Below are 18,688 nucleotides of genomic sequence, written 5' to 3'. Positions count from 1 at the left end.
CCTTTCTCCTCGCTCGTTTTGTTTGAAGCGCTGCTTATTCCGCACTTGGGCGCGGCTGGCGCTGTTTACTGCTCGCGCCGCTCGAGCTATGCGGCCGTCGTGCTCGGCGTGCAGCCAGTCGAAAGCGATAACAGCGCTCGTGCACGGGGCCCGCCACCTTTATACCGAATCATTTAGATCTGTTTCTTTGTTTCTTTCAATAATAACATAACTTCTGGCATGCGATAAAGGTCTCGTTTCTGCAAACTGCCCACTGCGATGAAAACATCTCGATAAAGACACTCGGTCCTTATGCTTCAACTGCGAGCGTTAGCATGCATCGCAACTCATTCATAGTTATTGTGCCGACCAAAAGCGCAAAAGAGAGAAATAATCCTTAAGCAACAAGTTTATTGTCATAGAACAAAAAATAAAAATAAAACAATGCAGACATCACTGGCAAACGAAAAATTCCTAATACTTGGTGAAACCGCCATCAGCAGCGATGACGCTTGCCAACCGGCGTGGCATCGATTCGTAAAGGGAACGAACCACATCTGTGTCCGCACGAAGCCTTTCCCATTCACCTCTGATCGCTTCCCAGAGTGTGTCTGCGTTGGCATTCCCAATGTGAGACCTCATCAGGTGAGCTTTCAATAGGCCCCACACATTTTCAATGGGACTCATGTCGGCTCCCTTCGGAGGCCATGGCAGCTGCCGCACGCCACGAGCGTCGAGAATAGCGCTCACTTTTCGAGACGTGTGTACAGGACTCCTATCTTGTTGAAAAAGGTAGAATCCATCTGGGGATGGTCCGTCAAGGACATATGGCGTTAACACACTCTCAATGATGTCGACGTAGGCGTCCGAGGTGAAGGATCCATCGACTCTCACCAGAGGCCCCAGTCCATTTCTTGACATGGCGCCCCATACAGCCACGGAACAGCGACCACTGGAGAACACATTTTGCACGTATGGCGGGTCGTATCTATATAGGAGAAGAAAATCAGTACAAAGTTATAATTTGGGTCTTATGCATCAGGTTGAGCGCGAGTGAAAACTAACTTTTTCGTGTAAAAAGGTTTGATTAGCAACTGTGAATCGTTTCTAAATAGTTAGTACTTGAACCACGCTACTAAATGACAAGAGTTGTTTCGGAAGAGCAATTACTTTAGAGTAAATTGCGGCATCGGCACTAAGAAGCGTTTGCTAATGGACTCTCTTCGGAAGGGCGCTTCTATCAACATCGTGCACCTCCGAGATATTGCATGCTGAGGAGGAGTATTCGGCATTGTTTACGACGTATATTTCATTTGGGAACACGAAGACAGCAGTTTGCCGCTATATCCTACTTTATTCGTATTCTTCATATAAAATATTCAGGATTTACTTAGACGCAAAAAAAAGGGTATCCATACCTGCAATTCACTGGCCTCCAAACTCGGCACTTCTGGTCCCAGCGGGTGGAAAAAGAAGACTCGTCCGAGAATATAACTTCGGACCAGTCGTCCACAGTCCACCCTTTCAGAGAGTTGGCGAACTCGAGCCGTTCCTTGCGCTGTTTAGTTGTCAGATGCGGCTTCTGGGCAGCCATGCACGATCGGAGACCAATTTCTTTGAGCCGCCGCCTGATAGTTTTAGCAGATATATTCAGTGCAAGTTCCTTGCGGATTTATTCTGCAGTCATGAAGGGGTCGGCCACCGATGCCGCTATGATCAGGAGGTCATCTTCTTCTGTTGAAGCTCTCGGTCGACCTGGGCGCTTGGAATCTGCCAGGCTGCCTCCATTGCGGAAAACGCGAATGGTTCGGGCTACTGCAGATTTGGAACGACCGGTACGGCGAGCAATTTCTCGCTGAGGAACACCTTCCACGAAGAGACATGCAATCAGTCTCCTGTCGTCGATCGGCACTCTTGGAGGCATTTTGCAACTGGCAGGATTTGCGATGAAATTATATAGGTTTTCCTGGATATCGCTAACCAATCATAAATCAAGTAACGTCGATGGCTGAGCAGAAAATATAGGCGTTATGTGGGAAGAGTGCTTGCGCTATCTCGCCTTTCTACGATCAGACGATGCAAGCATGTGCTCATCAGCCTTATCACGTCAGAGTGACTTTTAAACAACTATAGTTCGAAAATTACGGTATTACATCACATAAAATGACAGTACATTTTACGGCCTTACGTCCCCGACTTGATAAGGCTGATGACGTGATACTGATGACGTGAAAATTACGGTATTACATCACATAAAATGACAGTACATTTTACGGCCTTACGTCCCCGACGTGATAAGGCCAGTGAATTGCAGGTATGGATACCCTTTTTTTTGCGTCTAAGTAAATCCTGAATATTTTATATGAAGAATACGAATAAAGTAGGATATAGCGGCAAACTGCTGTCTTCGTGTTCCCAAATGAAATATACGTCGTAAACAATGCCGAATACTCCTCCTCAGCATGCAATATCTCGGAGGTGCACGATGTTGATAGAAGCGCCCTTCCGAAGAGAGTTCATTAGCAAACGCTTCTTAGTGCCGATGCCGCAATTTACTCTAAAGTAATTGCTCTTCCGAAACAACTCTTGTCATTTAGTAGCGTGGTTCAAGTACTAACTATTTAGAAACGATTCACAGTTGCTAATCAAACCTTTTTACACGGAAAAGTTAGTTTTCACTCGCGCTCAACCTGATGCATAAGACCCAAATTATAACTTTGTACTGATTTTCTTCTCCTATATAGATACGACCCGCCATACGTGCAAAATGTGTTCTCCAGTGGTCGCTGTTCCGTGGCTGTATGGGGCGCCATGTCAAGAAATGGACTGGGGCCTCTGGTGAGAGTCGATGGATCCTTCACCTCGGACGCCTACGTCGACATCATTGAGAGTGTGTTAACGCCATATGTCCTTGACGGACCATTCCCAGATGGATTCTACCTTTTTCAACAAGATAGGAGTCCTGTACACACGTCTCGAAAAGTGAGCGCTATTCTCGACGCTCGTGGCGTGCGGCAGCTGCCATGGCCTCCGAAGGGAGCCGACATGAGTCAAATTGAAAATGTGTGGGGCCTATTGAAAGCTCACCTGATGAGGTCTCACATTGGGAATGCCAACGCAGACACACTCTGGGAAGCGATCAGAGGTGAATGGGAAAGGCTTCGTGCGGACACAGATGTGGTTCGTTTCCTTTACGAATCGATGCCACGCCGGTTGGCAAGCGTCATCGCTGCTGATGGCGGTTTCACCAAGTATTAGGAATTTTTCGTTTGCCAGTGATGTCTGCATTGTTTTATTTTTATTTTTTGTTTTATGACAATAAACTTGTTGCTTAAGGATTATTTCTCTCTTTTACGCTTTTGGTCGGCACAATAACTATGAATGAGTTGCGATGCATGCTAACGCTCGCAGTTGAAGCATAAGGACCAAGTGTCTTTATCGAGATGTTTTCATCGCAGTGGGCAGTTTGCAGAAACGAGACCTTTATCGCATGCCAGAAGTTATGTTATTATTGAAAGAAAAAAAGAAACAGATCTAAATGATTCGGTATAAAGGTGGCGGGCCCCGTGCACGAGCGCTGTTATCGCTTTCGACTGGCTGCACGCCGAGCACGACGGCCGCATAGCTCGAGCGGCGCGAGCAGTAAACAGCGCCAGCCGCGCCCAAGTGCGGAATAAGCAGCGCTTCAAACAAAACGAGCGAGGAGAAAGGCCAGCGGACGCATATAGGACGGGCATGCGCCTAGTCATCGGCCCGCGCAACATCGACGCACGCACCACGCCGCCTAGTGGCCCAGAGGCAGCTTTGAAACGGGGCTCCGGCGTCTCGCAAAATATTGTCCATGACTGTACATATTAGTAAAGACATTTTTGGTAAAAATCGGTTATGTAAAGTGTGTGTGGCCACTGTGACGTACTTCCAACGGAATGAAATTGACACGCGCCTTTTTTTCGTTTTGTTTTTTAAGAAAAAAAGAATACCCAGCGTGTGCGTGCTTTTTTTTTTTTCTTTAATGGCTTTACCACTAGACTTTCCAGCTTTGAGGAGAAGCCAACTTTTCCTAAGCTTTGGAGCTTTGAAGGAAGCATGCGGCACGTAGGGGGGAGGGGGAGGGGCCGAAACAATAAGCTGGCTATAAATGTAGAAAAAGGGCAGCGTGGTTTATTCAGAAAGTAAAAGAGAGTTCAAGTGCAGCGAGAAATAAGGAAGGGAAGAAACGGCCAAACATTCATAGCACTGTATAGCATGAAGTGTGAGGCAGCGGTAGCAAGGAGTGGAGATGCAAGGCTTTGGTTTTCACATGAAATCAAATCAAATCAACTTTATTCAGCATTTTTTTACTCTGATGGACAGAAAAGAAATGCTAGGGTGGGAAAAAAATGCTACGAACGCCGTAGCTTGACAAAGCCCATACCGCATACATAGTTGTATTATGAAATTATATGAGATCTGCATTTTCCTTACACTTGCTAATTTTGTGTAATGATGTTGTAGAATTTTTTCCTCACACGCATTATTTATTATGTTATGTTAAATAACCTTTTATGCATTGTAAGTAGGGTAAAAATCTTTACCGCCCACCCCCCTCTCTAATGCCCTCTGCATGGATAATGAGGATATGTGAAATAAAATAAAATAAATCATAATTTCATAGCTTCTCTGCATTCATGCTAAAGAGGTACTACCACGAGATGTAAAAAAATTATATAAGGAAAAAAAGAAAGTTACACAAAGAGACAGTGGAAGGTATTTTAGAGCAGTTTTTCTTTTTTTTCACATAGCAACAAGACGTGCTTAGCAATTAACTATTTAATTACCAGACGGCATCTTCAGGGTCAAGTCATCGCCAACAACTGATATATAACTGATATATAGTAAAGCTTTTTGCCGGTCCGAGTGGCTATAAAATGGGCTCTACTGCATACTCTCATCCATTTTATCCTTAATTACCACAATTTTTTACTTGCGGCATGACACCACTTTCAGCACCGCTGCTTTCCGGTGACATGTTCTGTGTTGCATGAAACATACAAAGCTTTCTCCTTAATAAACAAATCCCCAGCTATGGCACTGATGGTAGAACAACTTAACACCTTATTTTCTCATATAGGAATAGGAATCTAGCTTTCTCATGGTAGCTGCATGTGCAAACCCTGGTGTTGGGGAAACGATGGCTGTCATGCCGCTTAAGCACTATGCAGCTACAATAATAGGCATGGAATTAACCAAATCCTATTAGTTTTATTGGAATTGCATTCGAAAGCACTTAGGTGGGTCTTAAGAATATTGTCAGTGAAATAAAACAGATGATATTTATCACAAATGCCAGCAACCACATTTGCTAGCAACAGTGTCACTGGTGACATAGTGGCAGTCTGCCTTTTCAGTTAAATTATGCAGGAAATGATGATCTGCTACATGAAAAAAAGTATGGCATCTCAAGAATCTTATATCCAGAAATATATGTATTGTGTTCTGTCCTATTCTTAAAGTGTAGTACATGGTTCCAGGTGATGTAGCGCAAATATTTTAAGGGCTTCAAAGTTTTAATACAGCTAGTGGCCGCCATCAGTTCTGGCCTGAATTTGTTTGCCAATTTAAATTATTTAAAATATAAATTTCTGTCAAAATTACAAGCCCTCCCCTCGCCCCCCTGTTATTTATACATATCGATCTTCACGAGTAAGTAGACTATCCATTTAGGTTACTACAGGCAAAAACTGTGCTTGTGGTGAACTACTCTGCTCGCTGTCGGTGAAGTTTCTCTACAACCAAAGAAAAGGTGACCGGCCTTTTTCATCTGAAGGCTGGATCTCCAAAGTGCAGGTGTCATTCTATGGCATAATATAGTCTTGAAGACTCAAAAAGGTCAGTAAGTTCACACCGGATAATCGGCTCCTCCCTTGTGTTTGATAAATGAACGATCCCATTATTGTTTTATTTACAGATACTGCAATCCATAGGGATTTTAGCAGAGCGGGAAAAAAAGCACAAAAATGATCTTAAGCAACAAAAAAAAAATTGAAAACAAAATACACTGTCAGGTAAATATAACAAATACATCACATTTTTCAACACAATGCACTTTGAAAAAAACAAAAGAAAAGAACAATAAGCATATTTCAGCTTTTGCACAGTCAGAGAACATTGGCAGTAAACAAAGAAAGTGAAGGTTGAGTTAGTGTTGTTGCATAAGTTATTCTAATCAAATACAATCCTAGGAAAAGAAGAATGTTTAAATCATTATTTTTTGCACAGAATGGTGTTAGTTGATGCTTTTGCCTTGTGGCATATCGAAAGAAAATGCAATTTTTTCAGAGATGATAGTGTCCTAGTGTCTATTTACTATCTGGTAGTTGGGAAACTTTATTACGCTGGGTTAGCTGTGGCAAATTGGCTTGTTTTAGTTCTGTAGCTGATATACGAGAGAAATTATTGTAACTTGAGTAAACTGCCTTCTTCTACACCTGTCAATGCATTTTGATGTTAATTTGTCTAAAAGGATCCCAAATAATTGCTGCGTAATCGAGTACCGGAAGTGTATTTGTGTTATATGCTAGTAAACTGACATTGTTGACAGTTTTAAGGCTTTTCTGAGAAAAAGAGTTTACAACAGGCATTAGTGGTCACTTTATCAATGTGCAGGTTCCATTTGAGGTTGTTAGTGATCCAAAAGCCAAGGCATTTGCATTCTGTTACTTTGGAATTACTTGTCCTGTTTTTGCAATGAAGTGAAACTTTATTTGGTTTCCCTACAGTCGGAAAAGTGGCCGTGTTTTGTGTTTTTTTTTTATTTCAGTTTCTTGGCCCGAGAATTGTGACGTTTATAACTTAATGCGCCGCCTCAAAATGAAGGCAATTAAGCACTGTTTAATAATTTGAGTCTCGTTTATATGTTTCATCTCTTATTAACAAATTTGATTTGTGAAAGCAAATTTTTAGATAAATCAGAAAAAGCCACTTTACGGATGCAGTTGGTCTGCAATGAGGCAAAATAGTCAGACAAACGCTTCACAGTGCAGGTGGTATGAAATCCTGCGAAAATGACATGGAAACCTTATAAATGAGGCAAAGGACACTTAATACTCTTCAGAACGGCCCCGAGTATTGCAAAACAGGCCCTAATAAGGAAGTCAAATGCACTGCTGCTAATTTTATGGGTCGATTCGTGGAGGTTTTTCATCCTCTGAACTAAAGTCAGATGATTAGGCAGTTTCTTCGAGGTCACTGCTACATGGATTTCGACAAAATAGGCCATGGACACACCTGAATTGTGAGGTTTCCTATATTTGAGGGTGCCTGCCACACTGGTGGAGGAGGCCATCTAAAGGAAAAAAAAAAACTAATTTTCTAGCTTAAGGCAACCTGGAGTAGCATGTTCAAAAACGGCACAGAAGCATTTAAAATCGGTGTTCACATTCATTGTAGTTCGGCTAACAAAGGTCATTGGGCACGTTAGGGAAAGTTTTGAGGCTAGACAAACACAGACCACTCAAGCTTGCATGTGCATATGTGCATGGTGAAAAGTTTTTGAGCAGGACCTAGAAACTCAACTGCTCCCAGTAGGCAAGGATAAAAAATCAGCTGATTAGAAAACAAGGAAGACAAATGTACGCGTTGCATCTTTCTGTTTCACTCATTCCAAAGTAGTCGTCACGAAAGGCAAAGCTTGTGTTTTTATTTTGTCACAGAATTGCACAGTTAGCGAAACAAAAAATACTGCGCTGGAGCATTGGTAACATATACCACACAGACGAGCTAACCAGGGAGGAACTTAGCACCATAGTCCAGAAAATACACGTGCACATTTAATATTGTTATTACCTTACTGACGCATAATAAACACATTTTCTGGTGCCGTCATTATTTTTCACAGGCCTCAATGCGGTTGAGTACGAGTTTTCCGGTTTCTGATGCTAGAGAGGGACACAGCGATTTAGTTGACAAGGGAAACTAATACAGGCTTTGCCCGATTCTGTTTAATTGACTTTAAAGTAGTCATCTTCACAATAGGGAAAGCTCGTGTTTCTATGTTATCACAAAATTTCGTAATTAGCGTATACTGCGGAAAAAAATTTTGGAGGACGCTTAAGCTTTGCCTTTAAAAATGGAACGCGACAGCGTTATCGTGCCCGGTTTGCACCGTCTACTCATTTGCTTGTCGCGCTTTTGAGTGACACAAAGATGTAGTTCTATGATACAACACTCGTTAACTTGTCCAAAGCATGACTGTTTGGTAATTACTTGTTCTGAAACATAATTCTGGCATTATACAATTTTGTATTGTGTTCTGCGTACTGCATATTATCTTGCTCCTCTGTTTGTTTAGAGCTCACGAATTTTGGCGTCGCTTTCGCTGCATGGTCTCACCATGGTGAGCTTTGGCGTCTGCCTTCTGTGCATCCGTCTTACGCGGCCTCCCTCGTGGTCGAGCACCAGCCGAAGTAGATGGCCCATCAGTACTCACCGATGAGGAAGTCACTGATGAGCGAGACACTGTAGTGTGTCCAGCACTGGTAGACGGCACCGGTTCCATTACTCATTTCTCAAAAGCAAGCCTATGTTCTGACGCTTCATGCCTTAGCGGTGACGTAATCGCTTCCCTTAGCGGCCTCTGCGAGTAAGAAACTTTTCGCTACAGTTCGCGCACACAAGAGACACCGTAGTGCGCCTGGCACTGGTAGATGCAACCGCTTTCATTACACGTTTCTCAAGAGCAAGCTCATGTTCCGACGTTTCATGCCCTAGCGGTGATGTCATCGCTTCCCCTAGCAGCTTCTGTGAGATAACCTTTCGGCTCCAGTTCGCGCGTACAAGCGTTCCTTCGCTTACAATGCGGCTGAGGCATGCACTGAGAAGGGAGGCTCTGTTTCGAATTCCTAAATAGAGCAACTTGCTATACTCAATTTTATTTATTAATCCTTCCAGGACGTAGAAGTGCTGCCAGCTACCTTTCCGAAACGCGCGGGCCTCAAGTTGCAGTCGTAGTTCGTCGGCAACATTGTTGCCGATCCGAGCCGGCGCGATGAAGATCTCGGAGACAATGCCCTGTCTATCTTATTCCGTGCGCCACGCGCATGATGGCACTACGTGCACGCAAGCAAAGAGGAAGTACAGCGGAAAAGCAATTTGCCACTCGTTTAACTGCGTGTTCTGTAACTCTGTAATTTACATGCTCATAATTATTATTAGGCGCCACAATGCACTTCTCTAAGGAACATTTCTGAGACAATACCGCAATCAGTAGACGCTCCTTTGTCCATTTCAAACCATGTAGCTGGCGTGGCGGAGTGGTTAGCGTGCTCATTTCGCACCCAGAAGGCCCACGTTCGAATCCTCAGGTCGGCGATTTTTCCTACTAATTTTTATTTATAAATATTTATATTTAAAATAGTCCACAAAACAGGGAGAGCGCGACAGGACGACAGGGCGACGGCACGTGTCTATCCGAACCGCTTTGCAACACGGTGCACCCGGCACTCGCCTGGCGAGGGTGGGTGGGTGGGTGGACGGACGGACGGACGGACTGACTGACTGACTGACCGACCGACCGACCGACCGACCGACCGACCGACCGACCGACCGACCGGACCGACCGGACCGACCGACCGACCGACCGACCGACCGACCGACCGACCGACCCCTTCGAGATGGGGTGGTAGCAGTAGCTATCATGCTCATTTTTCTCCCTATATCTTAATTATTGATTTAGAATGGTTAACTAAACCATCATTCTATTTATTAAATTTTTGTTCCTACATTACTAACATTATGTCACTTCTCTGCTTTTAAGCCACCAATCTTCCAGTCGTTTTTTTGCTAGCTTCCACCGCCGGTTTATTCACCCGGCCACTGTTATCTCTAAACCCCAGAGCTTCAGGAACAGTGACCCTATGTCGCTGTCGCCATCTCTTGGTAGCCAGCAGCGTAACTTCTTAATGGAGGAGGAGCGGAAACGACGGCCACGGAGCGCGGAGTTGCCAGGCACAGAGTATAAAGGAGGCTATGCACCTAGTCAAAGCATCGTGGTCCTTCAGTCTCCTTGTTTCTTGGCGCTAGCAGTGCAGATGCGGCAGCTTGTCGGTGGCATAAAAAACACAATGAGCAAGATGAGCTCACCAAGTACTTGACTATAGGATCAACTCCGTATTCAGAGCTTGACACCAGCGCGCTATTGGAGAATCAAGGGAGCCATGTACCCAGAACTTGTTCTTCTCGCTAAGAGCCTATAAATAATTTCAGCCAAAAGTTGGAACAATAAAAGAAACTTAAGCGCTCCCGGAGAATGCCGCAAATGCCTCAAGCCTTCACCAGTGTATAACTTGGAATTACAATTCTGTGTATTAGTAGCTGTGCCTCTATATATTCTACAAATTTATTATCTTAAACATGAGAACTCAACATTTTGAGGTAAATAATCTGATCATCCTGAAATTATTTATTTGCTATATTGTCGTTTTAACTGCATGTATAGGAGGACGTGTCAGGGCGCGCCCGGGTCTGAGCACAGGGCCGGGCTGGGCTCAGGCATTTTCAGTGTCAGGCCGGGCCAGGCTTGGGCCTGTAGCATAAGGCCCAGACCGGGCTCTGGCTCAGAATTTCGGCCCGTGCACATTTCTACTCACTGTAGCTACATAGTGTAAGCAAAAATATTTTAGAGTGATGAAGCAAAAGTGCACTCTGGTTTGTACAGTTGCCTCAGTGCTTTTGCTATTGACGAAATACGAATGGATTGCTGGAGCAAAAGAGACCATGTGCATTTCCCACACATGCCATGTTAGTAGTGACAGCCTCCCCTGCATGTAAATGACAGTGGCCATCAAAAACAAGATATTGGCTATAATAAAGAGCCTAGTAGACCAGCATGTTATTTTGAAAATAGTGTATGACAGGGGCTAAACATTCATTATTTGAACTATCAGAAATTAGCTTGAGTAAGCAGTTTATGATCAGAGCTTAGATGTCATTGCATTTTGAATGATATGCAAGCAGTCATTTTTAACACATACAAACATGCATACTCTGAATTAGCTCCATCTCTGTGGTTTCAGAGGGGTGCAGTCTTGGTGTTCATATTTTTGAAGTTGGTTTCGTTTGAGGTGTACTCGGTAATCCCTCGATGTGTGCTCAGTGGAATAGGCTTGTTTTCCTGCTTGGATTGTAACACTGCTTTGCTGTTATGTGCAGGTCATCAGCACTCCCATCATCACAGCTTCTCTGATAAATGACAAGGATGCAGAGTATGCTCGTCGTGTAAAGGGTCGCATTGAGAAGACGCTGCTGGGTGAAGTGTCCGAGTATGTGGAGGAGGTGTTTCTCCCTGATGATTGTTTTGTGCTTGTGAAGCTCGACTTGGACCGCATTCGACTGCTGCAGCTGGAAGTCACAGTGGACACCATCTGCTACTCGATTATGACCTCCAAGCTTCGCATAAAAGGCCAGAACATCTCAACCTTAGGTGCCTCGTTGATTACCGTACGACCCACTGCTACAAGCAAAGCATCTCTATACTACTCTCTGCAGAATCTGATGGAGCAGCTGCCGAAGGTCGTCATCAAGGGCATTCCAAGCAGTTCTCGAGCAGTCATTCATGCCGACGACTCACTTGGTGGTACCAGATATCGCCTTCTCGTGGAAGGGGATGGCTTGCGAGAAGTAATTGCCACCTACGGTGTCGACGGCACCCGCACAAGGTCCAACAACACTACAGAGGTGGAAAAGACTCTCGGCATTGAAGCTGCCCGCTCCACAATCATACATGAGATCGCCGAAACCATGTCGGGCCACGGCATCAGTGTGGACCGCAGGCACCTTATGCTTCTGGCAGATCTTATGACCTTCAGGGGAGAAGTGCTTGGCATTACGAGGCATGGCCTGGCACGTATGAAGGAGAGCGCCCTCATGCTTGCGTCGTTTGAGAAGACTGCAGACCACCTGTTTGATGCCGCCTACTATGGGCAGACTGATGAAATCTCTGGAGTCAGTGAAAGCATCATCCTAGGCGTGCCTATGGCCATCGGCACGGGTTTCTTTGACTTGGTGCACAAGGTGGACTGGCGTCCTTTAGCTGCACCACGCAAGCTCATCTTTGACCGCAGCGAATTCCACGTCAAACTTTGTGATTCGTGATTGCAGTGGTGTGACTGACGTAAACCAGCATGCATTGACACTTATTCTTGTTTTTTGAAGAGCCTTTACAGGAGCAGAATCTTCCAAGTGTGTGTGTGTGTGTGCATTTTTTTTTTTTTTTTATGTGATGAAATAAGTCTGTATTAAAAATTTATGGGGCATAAAATGGGTGCCTTTGCTGTACAATGAAAGGCACACTACGAGACGTGGCTGCAGTGTGGTTGTTGGTAAGGGACTGAAGTTATGAACAACGTTGAACATCTAGCCAGCTTGATAGCTTTTTCTGAGTCACTTCTCTCAGTACTGACTGATATTTATTAACATGCATCCTTGCAGCACGTAGACAGTATTGCTAGGGATTGTTTTTCAATGTCGTCGTGCAGCTAAGAACACTGAAAAATAAAGCAGCCATGGTAGAACAAGTTCAGATTAAAGTTTTAAGAAATCAGCCTTTTACTTTCGCTGGCTAATGCTCGAGGAAGATACCAATGCATGTGTGTTACATGTCCCTGCCGTCTGCCATCGCCGCCCTACGCTTCTGCTATCTCTCACTACTATATTACAGGAAAGAGCTGAATCCTGCTTTTGGAAGGCATGCTCTTAAGCAAAACAGTGAGCATTTTTTATGATCAGCATATGCCAGAGTCATGTAGTCGGGATTTTTCTTTCCTGGTAGGAGCTGCAAGATAATATCTTTCATCAGGCGAAAGGGAAAGGGTGTTGCGCTTATTTGTGTCCGATGGGAATACTGCCAAGAGAAAAGGGGTGAGCTTGGTTTCAGGAAGCAAGGGAGCACATCACATACACAGAAGCAGTTGACATGGCCCAGAATTGAGTCAGCTACCTTTGCATGCTTCCTAGAGTGAGCCCTCTTTTCTGGCGCAGTGACTGTGGCAGTCAGTAGTTAGGGCTTTCTGTTGCTGAGTCATAACGGCTGCATTTCGATGGAACCAATGCGCAAGAGGCGTCTATGCGCTGCGCATTGTTATTCCTGCGCAAGGGGAATTAAACCATTTTCACACATTTGTGCATTTAAACATGCTTCATGTATCATCCCATCAGCATGTCATCCATGGTGTTAAATGCCATCAATAAATAAATCTGGCCACTGGCTAGGTTTTTGCACAGGGGCAAGAGAGGATTTACAAGAATGCTTAGTAAAAGATAAATGTGAAGAAATGTCAGTGTGCTGCCCCACCGTAGGATGGAGACGTAGCCCCTACAGCTTCCATTGCAATAGCAGTTCCAAGGTAAAGAGCTTACAGTGCAGAAGCATTATAAGCAACCAGCAGTTTGAATGAAAGCATTTTTCTCTTTAATTAGCTCATTCAGCAAGCTTGGGGCACAATGTACCTTCAGTTCTGGACGTCTTAAAAGAACATGTAGAACTATGGGGCAGGTTCAAGTGTTGTTTTTTACTAGCAGTCCACTAAGCGTGGACAAGTTTGTGATGCACATTACAAAGTGAATAGTAGTGTGAAAGCTACTGTGGATGTGGATGATAAAAACAGTAGCTGTTTTTTTCTCCTCGTCTTTTTGTTCTTGCTTTGTTCACATAAACTGTTGATAGGGGGAGGCTTGTCACAGTGCGCACCATCCACAGCAGTTCACTTACACAGGATACACACATTTAAGAGTTCCATTTCTTAAAACGCATTCCAACTCTACTTCCTATTTGTAATGCCTTACTTAGTAACTTGCATCCTTGGTCAAAGCCTAAATTTGTTAGTTTAATTGTTTCAAATAGTTAGCGTTAAGACGTTGCTTTTATTTATGAATTAAAAGCTGTGCATATAACTAGGCAGGGCAGGTACAAAGCATGTAAAATCCATTCTGCGATGGTCGAGTGGTTGGGGCACTTGACTGCCGATACCGACAACACTCGTTTGATCCTAGTCACGATAAAACTCAAGGTACCTTTGTGCTGCGTGATGTGAGTGCACATTAAATAACCACAGGCAGTTGAAATTCCCAAAACCCTTCACAACGGTGTCTCTGATGGCAAATATCTGAGGCCTTAAACCCTATAAACCGAATGCTGTAGAATTCTCTTTAACGCAGCATACTTCCAACCCCACACCTTTTTTAAAGTTTAGTAATGCTAATTTCAAGATCGTCATGCAGTAGAAAAGGCAGAGTACTACACTCGATTCCACACAGAGGGCCTTAAATAACATAAAACTTTTACAATGAGAGCTTTGTCACTTCTCTGCATAAGGCAATATTAATTAAAGCTTCAATGACTTCTTGGCCCACACAGTTGTGTCAAATTGTGGCCTGCAGGCCTTCAGATGTGCTCAGCATAGTTTGAGACACAATTTGAGTGCGAACTTTTCTTTATAATTACGCAAACTGAATTTATTTCAAGAAAACATGAACGCAAACTTCCTGCCGTTTGAACACGTGTTCAACCTTCTTGCATCCCACATTCATAGCAGTGTTCTCAGAACTTCCCAATGCTAGTTTTTTCTTTAATACAAATTTGCTGTGGAGGGCCTTGCACTGCTAATAAGGCTCTCGCACGTGGCTGCTCATCCAGAGAACAAAGGCATGCAATGCGCAGGCAGGATAACCTTAAGTACAGCTGTATGAATTACAAGACAAGGAAAGAATAGCGGGGATAGCTGAAAATCATCTAGGCATATGAAGTGAGGGAATTTGCGAAGATAAGATAGACTCAGCTAGCACAGAAGAGGATTAATTTTAGGGATATGGGGGAGGCCTTTGTCGTCAGTAGACATGTTAGGCTGATTATGATTAATGTTGTGTTCTCCATAGATCCAGCGTGACTGCTGCCCTCTTGATGCGGAACTGAAGCGGCGACTAACAAACTCGGTGTGCTGGTATGGGGGCGCCAACACCGCTACACCTAACACCACTCTCCAGCTTAGTTGACTTACTGCTGCCTCAACATGTTGAGTGCACTGGCATGGCTATACATTGTAGAAGGATGGAAAGCTGGGCTAGTTGGTATCTGCTCCTTGTAGGTGGAACAGTGTGAACTAGACAAGCGACAGTAGCAGGAAGAAGACACAGACAGGTGCCGGCTCGCAACTCTAATTTTTTATTCAGAAATACACTCATTTATGCATCATAATCATGCGATACTACAGAAACATGGAGTACCTGCACAAGCAAGCTCAAGTACAAAATTTGGTGACTCATCTGACATGTTTTTTGATAGGGTTACACCATGTGGAAGATTAGTCGCCAAAATTTGTACTTCTTGAATTTGCTTGTGCAGGTACTCATGTTTCTGTAGCGTCACATGATTTTGATGCATAAATGAGTCTATTTCTGAATAAAAAATTTGTGGGGTTGACACTTGTCTGTGTCTTCTTCCCGAATTTGTCTCTCGCCTAGTTCGCACTGTTCCACCTGCAATGAACAATGGAAGATGGTAACCGATACATTAAAAAGTAGTTTGTTGCACCGCGGGGCAACATAACAGCATAACTACACCCAAGACATAAGAAAATTATAGCACTGTAGTGCCTATCAGCTTCAGGCTGGAATGGTTCATCTGAGTGTTTTTCTCTTGCCAAACTTTTTCAAATCTTCCAGCTTCCATAACTGCCAATAATGCAGTTCATCATTATTTATGCCCTTCATAAATGGAGCAGTAGCCATGTGGACCAAGTAGCATTTTCTTTACCAGTACTACCACTACGTTGGTTTGGAAGCATATGCAACTGGATTCCTGTTTAGGCCATCACCTCACTGTCATAGCTAGTACTTCATTTACATTTTTCTCTCTCCTATTCTGCCTCTGCGATCCCCAACTCTTCATAAGAGCAGTAGAGCTGTTTTTCGTAACAATTGCCGCGGTATTGCGCCTTGGCAAGAGTATACATTAATTCTGCTGCTGTACAGTTTCATTGGGATAGATGCTAGTGAATTATTTATTTATTCTGTTCAGTTAGAGTTGCAGGCGCGGTACAGTAAAGACCTCCTTTCGATCAAGTTACACAAAGTATCTTACTATATAATACAAAAACTAAATATCCAATGCATTTTCTGCTCAAATATTGTTGGCTTTCTTCTTATATACACCCCAAAAGTGCCTCATTTACTCTATCTCAGTCTTCACTCGAAGAGAAACAATCTCTTGAGCTTTTTTTGCGATTGTCACAGGCCCATCAGAGCAAGACAACTGAATGTGCACAATAGAACAATGCCTGTTTATTTTTTCACGGTACTTCGGTTGGTCACTCTTATAGTTGTGCCAAATATTTCAGGTGTGTGTTGTACATAAGATTCTAGCGAAAGCACGAGGAGCCCATCACCAAACAGCACTCTATTATTTGTGCATTTTAGTGCCTGTCACTAATGTCACTATGAATTGCACTGGTGAACACGTTCCTGAAGCAGGTCGTAATTATGCAGATTTTTGTGTGGTAGCTTAATTTCCCGAATATGTGAGCACTCCTATGCTGCCATACACCTTTCATGTAATCTCGCTCCTACGCATCGGTGAATTCGATAGTTCCTTTCTTGACTTCTCATTCAACCATTACCCAGTTGCACGCAGCCTGTGTTTCAGTTCTTCCTGTCCTATCATAAATTGCATTAATGAAAGAGCAGCAAATTGATAGAAGAGCAAATTTTAAGCATTAAATTGCCTCACAATAATTTCACTCGCAAAATATTTCCAGTTGGTAATGTAGAAAATTCTTCAGGCATTATTTTGTCTGTATATTTCTTCATTGTTCATTATACCGAATAACACTGCTTCGAACAATGACTCGGGCGAGGAAAGTTTATAGCACGATTTTCCTTAGTACACATTGCGGATAAACGCTCAGTGGGAAGAAATGATGAATAGTGTCGATATGAGCATAACCTGCTTAGGTATTTTGAATGCCATTTTGAGGTTAGCAATACTAACTGAGGCTAGTTTTGCTACAAAAATTAAACTCTCTTTTACTTTAAAAAGGGCTTTGTCCATATTTTCCGGTTCTCTATGATAACTGACTATATACCAGTAATTTCAGTATTGCTGTGCTTTTTTTCTGCTTTGAACTGTGTGCAAGACAAAGCCACTTGTTGGGAGAGTTGGTTCGTGCAATCCATGGCTACATCACGCCAAGTAGGCCACAGCAAGATGCAACAAGAGTCAGCGCTGTGTGCGTCTCCTTGCTGTGTTGTATCGGCTCGAGTGCTGTAGCCACAGATTGTAGCAGGAAACTTTTTTTTTTATCTATAAACCACGCCTATAAATTATGCCACACCAAGCAATTCAGTCACATTTCTTGAAGTAGCCAGGCTATCGCACAAAACATTTGTCATCATCCATGCACAGAGTAACAAAATTATTAGCATACAAAACCGCTCTGTACTTATAAATGTCTGCGATTTTGTGCTCCCACTTTTTTTTTTTTTCACCATTTTTTATTGGAACACCGTTTCATCTAAGACCAACATTTTCTAGTACTGGGTAACTGTGAGCTCTCCAGCCAACATTTCACGTGCACTCCATAAATATGGAGTTGCCGATAGTGTCCAGCTTGCCATGTTTTGAAACCTCCTCAGTAGGTTTTTGGGGGTGCTTTTACCATTCAATAGCACCGCACGTGGAAAAGTTAAGGGGAGTGGGGATGTGGGAAATATAGCATAGTCTTGTGTGACCGCACTGATCACCCACCCCTTAATGGGACTGAACACTGGAACTTAATCATCAAAATGTTTTCACCGCAATGGAAAGATTCCTGTGTAAGTGTTCGATTCCATGGTGGTTTTAGCAAAAACACTGTAGAAAACTTTACCGGTAATTCTTTTTACCGGTACATGCGCCCGTTATGTAGAGCTATGCTGGAACCAATGACAACTGGTGGTCAACAAAAAAGACTTACCGAAAACAAATATAAATTTCACCTGCCAGACATTAATTAGACAGTTTGTGCAGAGTACGTCCATTTCAGTTTCCACACTCAAGGCTGTTCCGGCAGAGGAAAGTACGCCTCCTCAATGAAATATTTAGTGGACTGTAGTCACCGCTTCATCTAAGGAATTCAAAACACTGTGGTGCCATCTAGTAACAAAAGCTGAAAGCATGTCATTAGCGATGCTAATGGCACACTGGAGATGGTGCTAAATATAATAAAACATGACAAGCACTCCAGGAGGAAAAAAGAACAATGTGCACTTATGAAAAACAGTGTTATTTTCCCAAGATGTGGTCACATGGGTCAGTACAGCAATAATAATAGCGTTTGGCCACATACGGCCACCTCTGTTTACATGCAATTTTCAATGCCAAATTAAAATTGTAAACTCATTTCTTTGATATTGTAGTTCTCAATCTGTACTATATGATTCAAGATCTTTTCGTTTCCATCATAATCTCATGACATACTTTGGCCAGTGTTCTGTCCTTTTAAGCCCAGCACTACATCATGCCATGCTATAACTAGGCACGACTAATTGATTGGTCGTGATTTGGGTGCATGAAAGTCATCTTGTGTGTATAATGGTGAGTGTATGCAGTACAGTGAGGCATATGACTAAGCATGACATGAGATACATGGTCGTGACTCGGCAGAAGCTTACAGTGTTACATCATGAGCAAATTAACATTGGC

General features: G+C 43.3%; 1 protein-coding gene across 1 annotated transcript in view; it reads left to right on the top strand.

The window, feature by feature from the left end:
- Positions 1-13,662, top strand: part of Polr3A (RNA polymerase III subunit A) — a 36,676-nt gene extending 23,014 nt beyond the window's left edge. The window contains exon 5 of the mRNA XM_084601995.1: positions 11,167-13,662. Coding sequence (XP_084458121.1) covers positions 11,167-12,108 — 942 coding nt within the window. The 3' untranslated portion in view covers positions 12,109-13,662. The remainder of the gene's footprint in view (positions 1-11,166) is intronic.
- The last annotated feature ends 5,026 nt before the right edge of the window (positions 13,663-18,688 follow it).

Source organism: Amblyomma maculatum, chromosome 4, assembly GCF_055883805.1.
Source record: "Amblyomma maculatum isolate TAMU_Amacu chromosome 4, ASM5588380v1, whole genome shotgun sequence".
NCBI lineage: Eukaryota > Metazoa > Arthropoda > Arachnida > Ixodida > Ixodidae > Amblyomma > Amblyomma maculatum.
Note: the sequence above shows the minus strand (reverse complement) of the source record. Positions and strands in the feature narration are given on the sequence as shown.